We start from the raw sequence: 13,578 nt of genomic DNA on the forward strand, positions 1-13,578 counted from the left end.
CCCCAATTTGTAATGTCCAATTCCCAAATTGCTCTTAAGTCCTCGTGGTGGTGTAGTGACTCACCACAATCCGGGTGGTGGAGGACGAATCTCAGTTGCCTCCGTGTCTGAGATTGGCAGTCTGCGCATCTCATCATGTGACTTGTTGAGCGTGTTACCGTGGAGACGTTGTGCATGTGGAGGCTTCACGCTATTCTCCACGATCCACGCACAACTCACCACACGCCCCACTGAGAACCACATTATAGTGACCACGAGGAGGTTACCCCATGTGACTATACCCTCCCTAGATAGGTGATAATTCTGAAATTTAAGATGTAATGATAAGACTACTAATAAAATATTTGGTTTGAGATAAATAAAAAAAAAGCAGCACAAATACATTTGAAGCGTTTATTAACACGAGGAAACACTCATGCACGTGAAGAACCCAAACACCCTCAACACACACAGATGTCATAGTATTAGCATGTGCTTTAAAACCCTTACAAACTAAACACACTTTACTAATGGTTATAATACACACATATATAGACTGAATAAAAAATAAAAATGAGTATGAACCATTTGAAAAATGGTGTGAAATTAGTAAAAAAAAAAAAAGGTTAAAAGCTAAATCTAAATGTGATTCATGAGAAAACTCAGATTAATACATAATTCACCTGGTGCTCAAATTGATCTCACACAGTTGTTTCATTTGTTAAAGCACTTCTATACTTTATAACTTCTTTCATGATAGTTGTGACAACATTTGAGACTAAAAGTGTTATATTTAACAATAACAGTGTTTCATGTATGTGATTTACAGCAGCTAGTAAAGTACATAATCCACATGAGCATAATGTGTGTTTACAGAAACGCTCCATCTCTACAACTTCTGCACTATGAAAACACAAATATCATTTGTTTGAAAAATAATATGACAAAATCCTTTGAGTATGATGAATACAGGGAATGTGAGCATCCACAATAATATCCTCCTGTACAGCACACAGTTGACAACACAGACAGATATTGTAAAGTACAACTGCCCACAGAGACGTGTGGGCCGCTTGATTCACAAACTGAAGTTAAACACATGAGCAGAGGTTCAGAAGAGTACAACTATCAATGTCACAGAGATCTTGCTTACATAATCTATTGAGTATTAATGGTAAAAAAGAGCCGTCCTTCTCCATCAACATACATGCAGAGTGACATCAGTCCTGCAGCATGTCCATCACATGACCAAACTCGTAGCGTTTACGCTCTGTCGCCGTTATGAATCCTCTGATGCCTCTTCAGTTCTCCGGAGCGGAAGAAGTTCTTGCCGCACTGAGCGCAGTGGAAGGGCCTCTCGCCCGTGTGGATGCTCTGGTGACCCTTCAGACGCTCTAGTCTAGAGAAGCTCTTGTCGCACTGGTTGCAGTGGTACGGTTTCTCTCCCGTGTGGATCCGCCGGTGCTCCTTCAGGTGTCCCGACTCGGAGAAGCTCTTCCCGCACTGGAAGCACTGGTAGGGTCTCTCGCCCGTGTGCGTCCTGTGATGTCTCTTGAGGTCACCGGATCTAAAGAAGCTTTTCTCGCATAGGGTGCAGCGGTGAGGTCTCTCTCCCGTGTGAATGCGCTGGTGGCCCCTCAAATGCCCCGAATCGGAGAAGGACTTATCGCACTGGAGGCATTTGTACGGCCGCTCGCCGCTGTGGATTCTCTGGTGCCGTTTGAGGTCACCTGACCTGTAGAAGCGCTTGGCGCACTGTGGGCACTGGTACGGCCTCTCGCCTGTGTGCATTCTCTCGTGCTGCTTGAGATGCCCCGAATCAGAGAAATTCTTGCCGCACTGCAGACAGTTGAACGGCCGCTCTCCTGTGTGGATCCTCTCGTGTCTTTTCAGATCGCCAGACGTGGGGAAATTCTTCCCACACTGAAAGCAAGGGAACGGTCTTTCCCCGCTGTGTATTCTCTGATGTCTCTTGATGTCGTTAATTCTGAAATATTTGCCGCAGTCCTGGCAGTGGTACGGTCTGTCGGCTGACAGTCTGCTGTTGGGTTTGGGTGCGTCTGTGAGAGACAAATCTTTAGAATTCACTCCGCCACAACACGCCGTAAGACACTCTCCTGTCTGCTGCTGAAGGTGCTGCGCTGCTCGAGAAAACAACAACAGGATGAAACACGTCAATGACAACATGTTTCATTTCAGACATGAAAAAGTCAAACGACTGAACCGATTTCCACTCGACCCATGAAGAACATCATATACTGTATGTGTGATTGTGTAACAATGGGCGATATTCACATTCTCAAATCAATTATTTATTAATATTCAAAATAAACAATTTCTATTCCCTCAAGTTTATGTTATTATCTGTAACAATCTAACGTTGTGGGTAGTTGTGTCGATACTCACCGAAATGAAAGAAATCTTCCACACTCTCGTCTTCCTCTTTGACCTTTACCCCCACCGGACGCCCGCAGTGCTGAAACCGGCCTGTGGGCAGAAATGGAGCGCTAGTGGAGAGAGACTGGGGCAGTTTAGCGCTAGTGGAGAGAGACTGGGGCAGTTTAGCGCTAGTGGAGAGAGTCTGGGGCAGTTTAGCGCTACTGGAGAGAGACTGGGGCAGTTTAGCGTTAGATGAGAGAGCCTGGGGCAGATTGTTCCCGAAGTCCTAAAACAGAGTGAATAACATGACACACATCGCGGGCCGCGGCACTTATAGACGATAATGTGCCACACAACAAACATAAATACTGATCAATTAAATAAGAATACTGCACAGATCAATGTTGATCAGATTAACTGAATCAAACGCGACGGCGCGTGAGAGCTAGAGCTGAACATAAACACATTAAACAGACGTTATTTCCCGTTATTCGTGAAGATTGAACTATTAAACGCGTTGAACACTCACCAAATCCATCCTACGAGTCCATTTGCTTAAATGATGAACAAAATTCATCAGCTAGCAAGAGATCCAGCAGAAATGTGATATTGACCGGAACTCGCTCTTGTTTACCGTGAACGGAAGAAAAAGCAGCACCTCCTGCAGCACCGGAGAAACACAAACCAGAAGAACATGTCGAGAACAGCAGAGGATGTTTACAGTGAACATACAAATAAACTAATAAAAGACGCTGAAAACTGCTTTTGTTTGGAATAATTCATCACTTAATGATTTTAAGGTATAGCTGTGCGTACAGTGGATAGTTTGTAATGTTGTGTTTGGTTAGGTGTACCTGTAGATGGGGGACATGTTGAAAATCGTTCACTGAGGACATTCATCTGCTGGACACACATGTGTTCATGCAATGAAAACAGATCTGGGGACTTGAGATTATAGTTTACATTTTCTTTTATTTAAAAAATATATTTATGTTTTATTTGTATATGCATATAAAAAAGCTATTTTACTTTGACAAGAGAGAAACGGGATCGATTCAAGGAATGCAAGAAACACTTACATCAAGGGAAGGTCGCTTTTGCGCTGATAATCCCGTTCAAATTGAGAATAGATGCAAAGGAGGGCCGTAAAACATTCACATGCTCGCAGCAATCAATGTCCTTCATAACGTCAATGGAGTGAGGAAGTTATTTTGTGGTACTCACATTGTAGCGGAGTGGACTGACTCACTGAACATCCACTTGACTATCTGAGGAAGCTGAGAGCCTTTTTGTTTCTTTTTGTTCTGGTTCTGCTGGAGATTGTTTTATAGATTATCTTCTGTTGTGTAATTCTGTTTCACAATATTTGTATAGAAGCACCGAACTTGAGCAATCCGATACTTACATGTAATCCGATGCTTAAACATAGTACATGGCCCTGTTTGAGGTTAGGGGATGGACGCCGGTTGGCGCTGTCGTGCGGGGGTTCATGTACACGTTTTTCTTTTTTCTGTTTGTTATTTGTTTTGGGGGATGCACGGGGGTTGATTGTTACACTAATGTTGTAATGTGGTCTTTATAATTTTATTTTTGATACACAATCTATTTTTTTCTAATATGTCAAAATGTCAAACGTTGAGTGTCTCACTCCACGTGGAATGTGAATGGGTTGGGCACCCCATAAAAACAAGGAAGGTTATTTCTCTTCTTAAATGAAGGAAATATGATATTGTGTTTCTTCAAGAAATGCATCTTTCCCCACAGGGAGCTGAACAATTGGGAAGATATGGGGTGGACATGTGTTCTTCAGTGCTGGCTCGAGTAAGAACACGGGAGTCATTACATTGATAAATAAACATCTACAATTCAAATGTCTCAGACAGATTAAAGATAAATTAGAGTCATTATTGGTTAAGCAGAAATTCAGGGGCAAAGGTTGATTTTGGCTAATATTTACACACCTAACGCTGATGATCAGGGCTTTTTATATCTTAGACTCAGATCACGTCCTGGTGAGTTTAGAGGTGCTGCCACATATGGAGAAAAGGAAATCATATAGTTGGTGCTTTAATGTTTCCCTTTTGCAAAATCCTGATTTACAACAAATGTTTAAGGCTGAAATCAATGTTTATATGGAGACCAACTGGTCCTCAGTATCCTCTGTGGGCGTGGCTTTGGAGGCACTAAGGTGGTTTTTAGGGGGCGGATCATACAGTACGCCTCATTCACCAAAATATCCAAAGCATGAGAACTCGAGGAGTTGGAAGGAATATTAAAAGTGCCGATGCAGAGCTGAAGCTCGAATGTCATCTGATGGCCTCAGAGAATTGACCCGATTGAAATACAGATATAATTCTATTGTGTCGCTGAAGGTGGAGTTTTGGTCATTCAGAGGAAGATAGTCATACTTTGAGTCGGGGACAAAGCAGAGAAACCTCTGGCTAGATATATAAAACAGAGAGAGTCTTTTTCTATCATTCCCTCAGTGAAATCTGCTGGTGGTGAAATATTTACCTCATTGATATTAATAATGCTGTTAAAGAATTATATCTCGATCTCTGTAGTTCCACGTACTGATGAAGATATTAGAAACTTTGTGGAAACATCAGAACTTCCTAAACTGACGACTGAGCAAAAACATTCTCTTGATTCTGAGATGAGCTTGGAGGAGTTTGGCGAGGTAATTAAGGCCTTACCTACAGGTGAGGCTCCGGGGCCAGATGGCTTTGCTGATGAGTTTAGATCTTATGCTACAGAATTCCCTCCACTTTTGCTAGAAGTTTATACGGAATCATTAAAGAATGGAAAACTTCTAACACAAGCCCGGATCCGTCTGATTCTTAAAAAGGACAAAGATCCAAGCGAGTGTAAGAGTTACTGTCCAATTTCCCTGATCCAGCTAGATGTTAAAATATTGTCAAAAATTTTGATTAAGTAATCTCTTACACATATAGATCAGGTGGGGTTTATTTGGGGCTCTTCTGATAACATCAGGTGTTTCATCAGTATCATGAGGTCACTGGCGAATGATCAGACTCCGGTCGCTGCATCTCACTTGATGCTGAAAAGGCTTTTGATATGCTAGAATGGGATTATCTTTTAAAGATTTTGGAAATATACGGGTTTGGGGATACTTTTATTGGTTGGATTAAGTTCCTTTATAAACACAAATGGATTAATTTCTGTGACGAATCAGGATGAAATGGATTCAAATGCAGAAATAGTTTTAATGACAAACTTCCAAAAAACACAGAGGGCAAATCCAGAGAAGCGTCGTAATACAGAATACAGGTCAGAGCCAGGAGATCAGGTCAATAAACAAACAGGCGGAACAGGGCAGGGAAAAAACAAACATGAGAAAGAACGGACAGATAAACTACTAGAGTTTTACAGGAGCTAGTTAAGCAGGATAACATGCATTTAATAACCAACAAAAACCAAGTGCGCATGCAGCGTATAAATAGAGAACAAATTAGTGCAGGTGAAACTAATATTCGGGTGTTTGGGAACGAGTGTGGGAACTGGAAGAAGCGGGGTGGATTATGGAACCGGAGTCCATGACAATTTCAGATTATTTTACTCTGGATAGGGGCACCGGCAGGGTTGCCCTCTTCCCCATTATTGTTCTGTCTTGCCCTGGAACCATTAACAGCTGCGATAAGAAGGGAAGATGATTTTCCAGGGGTGGTGATGGGAGGTGTGGGGCATAAATCTCTGCTTTATGCAGATTATATTTTATTATTCGTCTCTGACCCCGTTAGATCTATGCCTTGCCTCCACAAGTGGGCTTCATTACATTTATCTGTGATTGGGAAGGTTACTGTTATTAAAATGAATGTATTCCAAACTTCACCTGTTACAGTCTGTCCTGTAGATGCCCCCCTCTCTTATTTCAAGCACTTTGAGATCATAGTGAAGTCCTTCATTTGGAATGGGAAGCGTCATGGTAAGATTGACAAAGGGGGGCTTGACCAACCCAAGATTTAGTTTTATTATTATGATTCGGTCTCAGATATTCGTCTGATTGGTCGCTTCCTCCTGAGAGAGCCCCTCCCTGATTTTGTGTTGAACAGGAAGTTCTTGCCCCTATTTCACCATTGCAAAAACTTTCAATCAAACTAATCAGAGTTAATTTACACCCGTTATCTCACATTTACACTCCATATGGACAAAAGTTCAGAGTGTTTCATTCAGACATTTATTTAACTGTTGCCTCGAGCATATGAACCCTAAATAATGTATTGATAATTCCCCTTTCTGCTGGTCAGAGTGGATTGTGAGGGGGGTCGCTGCACTCGCTGACCTGTATGAGAGTGTTGAGATCCTTTGAGAATTTGGTTCAACATTTTGGGATTCCCAGATCTCAGTTCTTTAGGCATTTACAGCTGCACCACCTGCTCTGTATTATTTTTGGGAGTAGCACACACCCCCCTAAAGCGGCAGACTCCGTTCACACCGGACGCGAATAGCGCGTCAGGCGCGAGTGATTTCAATGTTAAGTCAATGCAAAGACGTAAAAAATTCCTGCGGCGCGAATGAGGCGTAGAGCGCGGCGCGGTAGACGCGAATACGCCTCATTCGCGCGTCAAGTTCGCGCGAATGGCGCGAATTTATTGAGCGTCTGGCGCGTTACACGCGTTACGCGCTAATGCTGCATTTTGTGCATTCACGCGTTTGACGCGAATTCGCGTCTGCCGCCCGAGTTGAAAAATCTGAACTTTGGCGTCAATTCGCGCCGTGTTAACCAATCAGGAACCTAGCTGCCTGCTGTCACTCAGGAGGTAAAGTGACGTAAACTCCCGCTCGGAATCTTTCATTTCAAAATCACTGACAGCTAACTTATGGAGGAAAAATTAATTCTTGCTGTAAGCAGTCACCCAGAATTGTACGATTCCACTTCATATTTTTACAGAGACAGGAACAAAAAGGACCTCGCTTGGAAGAGGGTCAGTGAGGAGATTGGGCAACCTAGTAAGTTGTAAATACAAATTAATCTTTAATATTTGTCCACTTCTTTACGATAGAAATGCTACAGTCACTGTAATTTCTTGAACAAGAACATGTGGACATCAAAACATGCAAACTCAGAGGGAGGGTTTACAGTTTTATTGAAATTGCGGGACAACAGGTCATCAAACTGGGCGCGGGACAAGCAGAAGTACCGCTGAAAGCGGCCGTCATCCAGGCGCAGCTCCTGGAGCAAATGATGAAATTCGCCGAACTGGGAACGCCTCCGGAGGGTCTGGTGGACCCAAGTACGGCGACGACGACCCACACGCCGCTGTTCTGCTCTCCAGAGCAAATACAGAGCGGTGACTCTCTTCACGAATGCTCGATCAACATCAGCCATCTTGTAAAAAGATGGCCGTCAACGGGTTTCGCCTCCGGAGTTTCATCGGATTTCGCCTCCGACGCGCGTCACGCGCTTAAATTTCGCTTCAAACTTTTGTTTTTTACGCACGTCAATTTCGCTCTTGACGCGCGAATGGATTCAAAGTGGTCAAGCGTATAACTAGACGCGGTAGGCGCGAATTTGACGCGCTATTCGCGTCCGGTGTGATTACTGCTTTTGGGAAAGGTCATGAGGCATCAGTGTATTACTCCCTGCTAATTCAGAGTCTGGGGGCGGAGCTTTAACTTCTCTCATGAGATTGTGGGAGAAAGATTTAATCTTGGTATTGGAGGAGGGGGTGTGGGATAGGATGCTACATCTGGAGATGCATGGGTGCAAATTATGCAGTTGAAGATTTTACATCGATTCTACTGGACCCCCTCTAGATTGTATAGGCTTGGTCTTAAAGACACGCCCACCTGCTGGCAATGCCAATCAGAGGATGGAGACACAACCCTTTTTTTTTGGTTGTGTGTTAAGATCCAAGAATTTTGGTTGAAGGTTCAGAGATTTGTTTGGGACCTTTGGGCACTCAGATTTCATTTTGCCCCAGACTCTGTATTTGGGCGATGGGGCAGTCATTAATATTGGGAATAGTCACTTAAAAAGTTGGGTCATAACCAGAGTTATGGTTGGCAGACAAATTACCCTTAGGGGGTGGAAGATGGGTGGAGCATGCTCATTTCGGGAGTGGCACAGGGAGATGGGCAGGGTGGCAGCATTTGAAGAGGGGATTTGTTTGATAGGAAATGGGGTGGATATTTGGCTTCTTTTGGAGGGTTCTCGTGGAAGGGCAGTGGAGAGGGATTTTTAGTTTGATGTGTATTTTTTTATCATCTAATTTTAAGTGTAGTACGTGTTTGTGCCGGGTGAGGGTGGAGGTGGTGTTAATGTATATTATTGGTTCTGTATTTGATGTTGTGTTTGTCTTTCTTGTGGATGGAATCAATAAAATCTGTTCATAACAAAAAATATATTTTATGTTTCAGTCCATCAGATATCGCCTCTATGAAATAAACATTTTTAAGTACGCTGAGGATATCTGCTGGTTAAACGTGTGTAAAAGATCCTAAACTTTGAAAATGACTGCCAAATATTTTCATCAACAAAGTCCTTGAATTCACAGACTTATATTTTGCAGAATATGTAGACGTGAGTGAGAATATTTATGGTTTTACTGTAGCATTTTGTCAGGATCTCCTAAAGACTTCTATTAAGAAAATTAAGTTAAAGACACAGTTCACCCAAAAAGTAAATTCCCATTATTTACTCACCCTCATGTCATCCCAGATGTGTGTGACTTTCTTTCTTCAGCAGAACACAGATGAAGATTTTCAGTAGAATATTTCAGTTCATACAATGCAATTGAAAAGTGACCAGAACTTTGAAGCTCCAAAAAGCACAGAAAGGCAGCATAAAAGTAATCTATAAGACTACATTGGTTTAATCCATGTCTTCTGAAGCGATATGATAAGTGTGGGTGAGAAACAGATCAATATTTAAAGGTGCTGTGAGCAATTTTATCCAATCTCCTTACATGAGACTGAGCCGTTGAATTAGGCACACCCCCTCTTTCCAAAACCCCGCCCTCCAAAGATACCAAATTAGCTTTATTGAGACCGACATCATGCAGAAAAACAACAGCAGTGAAACAGCGCCCTCAACTGACAACTGTTATGATCAACATGGCATGAAAATGGCATTAAGTCTCAATAATGTGCTACAAGACTACGAGAACGTGCAAATTGATCGACAGATCGAAAGCGTCAGAGACAGCGGACACATGTTTATAGTTTACAGACTCTACAGCTGTCACAGAGGCCGTGAGATATCTCACAACACTTATTTCAGTCAACTCTTTCATGGTGTAGGAAAATTGTTTCTATAAATTCTCCTCCCTGCCCAGTAGGTGGAGATATGCACGTAGAATGTGAATCACCAAAAACAAAAGAAGAAAGTGAAAGCTGAGATTGATAGTAAAAAATGACTTAAATATTGATCTGTTTGTCACCCACACCTATCATATCTCTACTGAACACATGGATTAAACTTTTATGGATTACTTTTATGTTGACTTTCTGTGCTTTTGGAGCTTAAAAGTTCTGGTCACCATTCACTTAGACAGAGCTGAAATATTCTTCTAGAAATCTTCATTTGTGTTCTGCAGAAGAAAGTCACACACATCTGGGTTGGCATGAAGGTGAGTAAATGATGAGAGAACTTTCATTTTTTGGTGTACTGTCCCTTTAAATACTGAATCTTAACCATAATCCATGGGTTAGGAATTTGTACATTTTCTTTATCTTTCTCACACATCATCAATACACTCCTAACATCTAACAGCTGTTATTTACAAGCAACTCTCTGTCTGATTCAGACATTTAGAACAACCTGTTGGATGACAAACAATTAGGCTTTAAAAGTGAACATTTCACAGAGAATGTCCTGCTGTGTGTCCTCCACTTCATCCTCATCTTCATCACTTTGATCAGTAGATCTTCTCAGCACTGGACATTATGTGACCTTCACTGTATCGAGTCGCTGATGACCTGTGAGGACGTCAGCGAGGAGGAACTGTTGTCTCTAATGAAGTCTGGGCCATCATCGTTGATCACGTGGTGAACCGAGACTTAATCTAAATCTGAAAAGATCAACCGTCAATTCTATCATCTGAACTTTTCAGCAAGATATCCTGTAAGTCTGGAGGAGATATACTATGCTTTACCTTTACATTTACAGTACATTCATAAAACATGTGACAGTATTGTTACAGTATGATCTATTGACCGTATACTCTCTTCTATGCTTACAGAAAACCCCGTAGTGGTGCCCGTGTGCTGAGCGACCAGCAGGAGTGGGCAGTGGTGGAAATGGTGAGGGCAGGAATGATATACGGCTGTCGGCAATTGAGGAGAACAATGACACCTTTGAAGAGGCAGCAGGTACCAAAGAAAATCATCGCCATGGACGGAACCTCATCGGCCAACGGGCCACTGTACAAGCACCTGGACAAGGTGGAGGAAACGTCTCCATGTGCGCAGATATCTCTGAAGATGCTGTGGTGGGACGCAGGACATTATTTGGCTCTTACAGCGCTGCACCTCTCATTGAGTTTGGGCCTGTCGAGGTGAAGGGGTCACCTGTGTAACTGTGTGGGACAGTGTCAGGTTCCACCATGCAGAGGTGGTTCAAGCATGATTTCAGGCCCATTCATGACCCTCCACCTGCCCCCCCAAACACTATTGAGGACTTCAGCATGGAGATGGAAGGTCTATGATCGCCAACCCCTTGAGCGTGCCACCCTCCTTCATGCCATGGATGAGGCATGTGATGGCATCAGTGGAGATGTCAAACATGGATTCGCTGCGTGCGAAAGGTTTTTCCCATGAACAATGAGGACAGTAACTGTGATGAGGACGAGAATCTGTGTCCAAATGCTCAAGACAGGATCCAAATGAACGTGTGTTAAATGTTGTTTTATTTAACGGTGTACATGAGATTATAGAGTCTTCATTGATCACACATAGGACAGATATTCTGTATAATGTGAAACTGTGTAATGTGTGTTTTATTGTCACATGTTACTTTCAGCACTTGTAAGGGTGATTTGAAACATGTTGTTTGTTATGGGAGTCACTGGTGGTTAAATGGACTGAACAGAATCATTATGTTGCGTTTTGGTGATTTAACCATCGTGACATTTCACCAGTAACTTATATTTGGAATCAGTGTTTGTGTGGTGAGAGATGTTTATGATCATGAAAGAGTGTGTTATAAGTGTGATGAGTGAGAAGAGTTGGAGGTCACACTTGTGATAAGAGCACTAAAGACTGTATCTGGTCTATTAATCATCAGTGAAGAACAGACTTGCTCAAATTTTCCAAATAATTCTCAATGATTTAAAAGGCAGAAGATCCGTGTGTGTCGTGAGTCTAAAAGCGCTTGAATCTCTTTGTCCGCAGCGGCGCTCCGTACATGAACATCCACCGAATGAACGGAGAACCGGAATGTCGGGCGGCGCTCGTGCGGTGATGCCGTGAGTCCGTTATCCGCATCATTCTTTATATCGCCGGTAAGTCTGTGACTTATACACAAAGCATTATTATTCACATGCATCGGCTGTCAATATAATAAACAGCGTCATATGAGCGTTTATAAATGAAGAGTCCGTGTTTAATCACCGACGACATTTTCGGTTCCCCTCAAATGTTCATTTGATTTACGTGAACTGTTTTCTGTTTCACGCGTGTTTCATGAAGGCCAGTGTTAAATATGCTGAAATATATTCATTCACACAATCAGCCGAATTAAACATATTTCATCATACACACGGTCATTAAAAACTTATCAGATCAAACTGATGATCAGCCCTAATCTCTAAAACATCTCTATAAACCCTTTCACCTGATGCAAAACATCATAATGTCCCCATGTAGAAATGTCTTTTAATGTAAATACTTGAATCTGTAGATTAAACTGTTCTTCAGTCAATATATTCTATTTTACAGATCATTATTTTTCACAGGTGTCTTTCTGTAAACATTAAAGCTGCTGTTTCGTGTCCTCACACAGACATCCAGTTTACTTTGTGCTTCCATCTTTATTGGGTGCAGACGGATGTCCACCCCAGAGCCCCCGTTAGGAGGGACGTCCTGTCCAGGGCCCTCACCCGGTCCGGGCCCGTCTCCTGGAGCTGTTCTGGGATCAGGACTGTCCCCTGGATCTTCCCACAGTATGATGGGCCCCAGTCCCGGACCCCCGACTTCAACAACACACACTTTTCCTCAGCAGACGTCTGCGGGATACAACCCGGAAAACCTCCATCACATGCACAAGGTCAAACACCTCCATGTGAGAGTTTGTAGTCAAACAGACATTATATTTCTGCTTATTGTGATGTTTGTGTTGAAGCCGGTGGAGGAGAATCTTCCAGAAGACACTCGCTTCAGTCAGATGAAGGTCGTCACGATGAGGGCCGGACATGTGATGACACGTCCAGGAAGTCCGATGGAGCAGCACTCTCAAGGTTTATATCACACATGTCATGTTTCACATGCATGTATCTCAACACACTGCAAACATGTGAATCTGTATTTAATTCAGTCTGACTGCTGTTTTCTTTAATATCCTGCAGTTTTATTGGTTGTTTTGAGCTTTTTCTATGTTGTAGAGTTTAATTGGACACACAGAAGTGCATTTATTTGACCTAATGATTTACGATTAGATCACACTTATGTCCTTTAATCACGTGACATCTCTCTCCTCGTGCAGGTTACCCGTCACCACTGGGCGCTTCAGAACATGTGTCCAGTCCTGTGTCTGGCAGCGGGCCTCCATCAGGTCCTCTGCTCTCCACCTCAGGCTCTAGTGTCCCGTTAGAGGGTGTAGACACTCAGCCTATACCGCAGCAGAACCGCCCGGGAGCCCAAAGCGCCTCCTCTGGTTCCGTGAGCGGTCCCGCCGGCCCCCCCACACCCTTCAATCAGAGTCAGCTGCACCAGCTGCGGGCACAGATCATGGCATATAAGATGCTGGCTCGTGGGCAGCCGCTCCCTGACCACCTGCAGATGGCAGTGCAGGGCAAGCGTCCAATGCCAGGCATGCAGCAGGGTCAGAGTCTGACAGCAGTGCCACCCGGAGGAGGAGGTGTTGGCTTCAGCAGAGCCCATGGTGAGATTTCTCCAAACAAATTCAGTTATATTCACTGTATAATGTAGAGTTGAGCTGAAAACACTTTCATAAAGATAACAGACAGATATTCTATTTAAAGGACAGGAAAAATAATATAATTCTGTCATAATGTCCAAACCCGTATGACTCTCTGGATA

General features: G+C 43.0%; 2 protein-coding genes across 3 annotated transcripts in view; one reads left to right on the forward strand and one right to left on the reverse strand.

Moving 5' to 3' along the window:
- Nucleotides 1-394: 394 nt before the first annotated feature.
- On the reverse strand, nt 395-3,019 carry LOC127646707 (zinc finger protein 239-like). The gene is made up of 3 exons (XM_052130528.1): nt 2,888-3,019; nt 2,386-2,644; nt 395-2,120 (listed from the first exon to the last, which is right to left on the reverse strand). The coding sequence occupies exons 1-3, from the start codon at nt 2,933-2,935 to the stop codon at nt 1,243-1,245; spliced, it is 1,185 nt and encodes a 394-aa protein (XP_051986488.1). The 5' UTR covers nt 2,936-3,019; the 3' UTR covers nt 395-1,242.
- An 8,667-nt stretch (nt 3,020-11,686) lies between these two features.
- Nucleotides 11,687-13,578, forward strand: part of LOC127646618 (transcription activator BRG1) — a 53,647-nt gene continuing 51,755 nt past the window's right edge. For both annotated transcript variants that reach the window (XM_052130376.1, XM_052130377.1), the window contains exons 1-4: nt 11,687-11,822; nt 12,364-12,586; nt 12,662-12,776; nt 13,022-13,420. In XM_052130376.1, the coding sequence (XP_051986336.1) occupies nt 12,368-12,586; nt 12,662-12,776; nt 13,022-13,420 (733 nt within the window). In that variant the 5' untranslated portion in view covers nt 11,687-11,822; nt 12,364-12,367. The remainder of the gene's footprint in view (nt 11,823-12,363; nt 12,587-12,661; nt 12,777-13,021; nt 13,421-13,578) is intronic.

This window comes from Xyrauchen texanus, chromosome 7 (genome assembly GCF_025860055.1).
Source record: "Xyrauchen texanus isolate HMW12.3.18 chromosome 7, RBS_HiC_50CHRs, whole genome shotgun sequence".
Taxonomy (NCBI): domain Eukaryota; kingdom Metazoa; phylum Chordata; class Actinopteri; order Cypriniformes; family Catostomidae; genus Xyrauchen; species Xyrauchen texanus.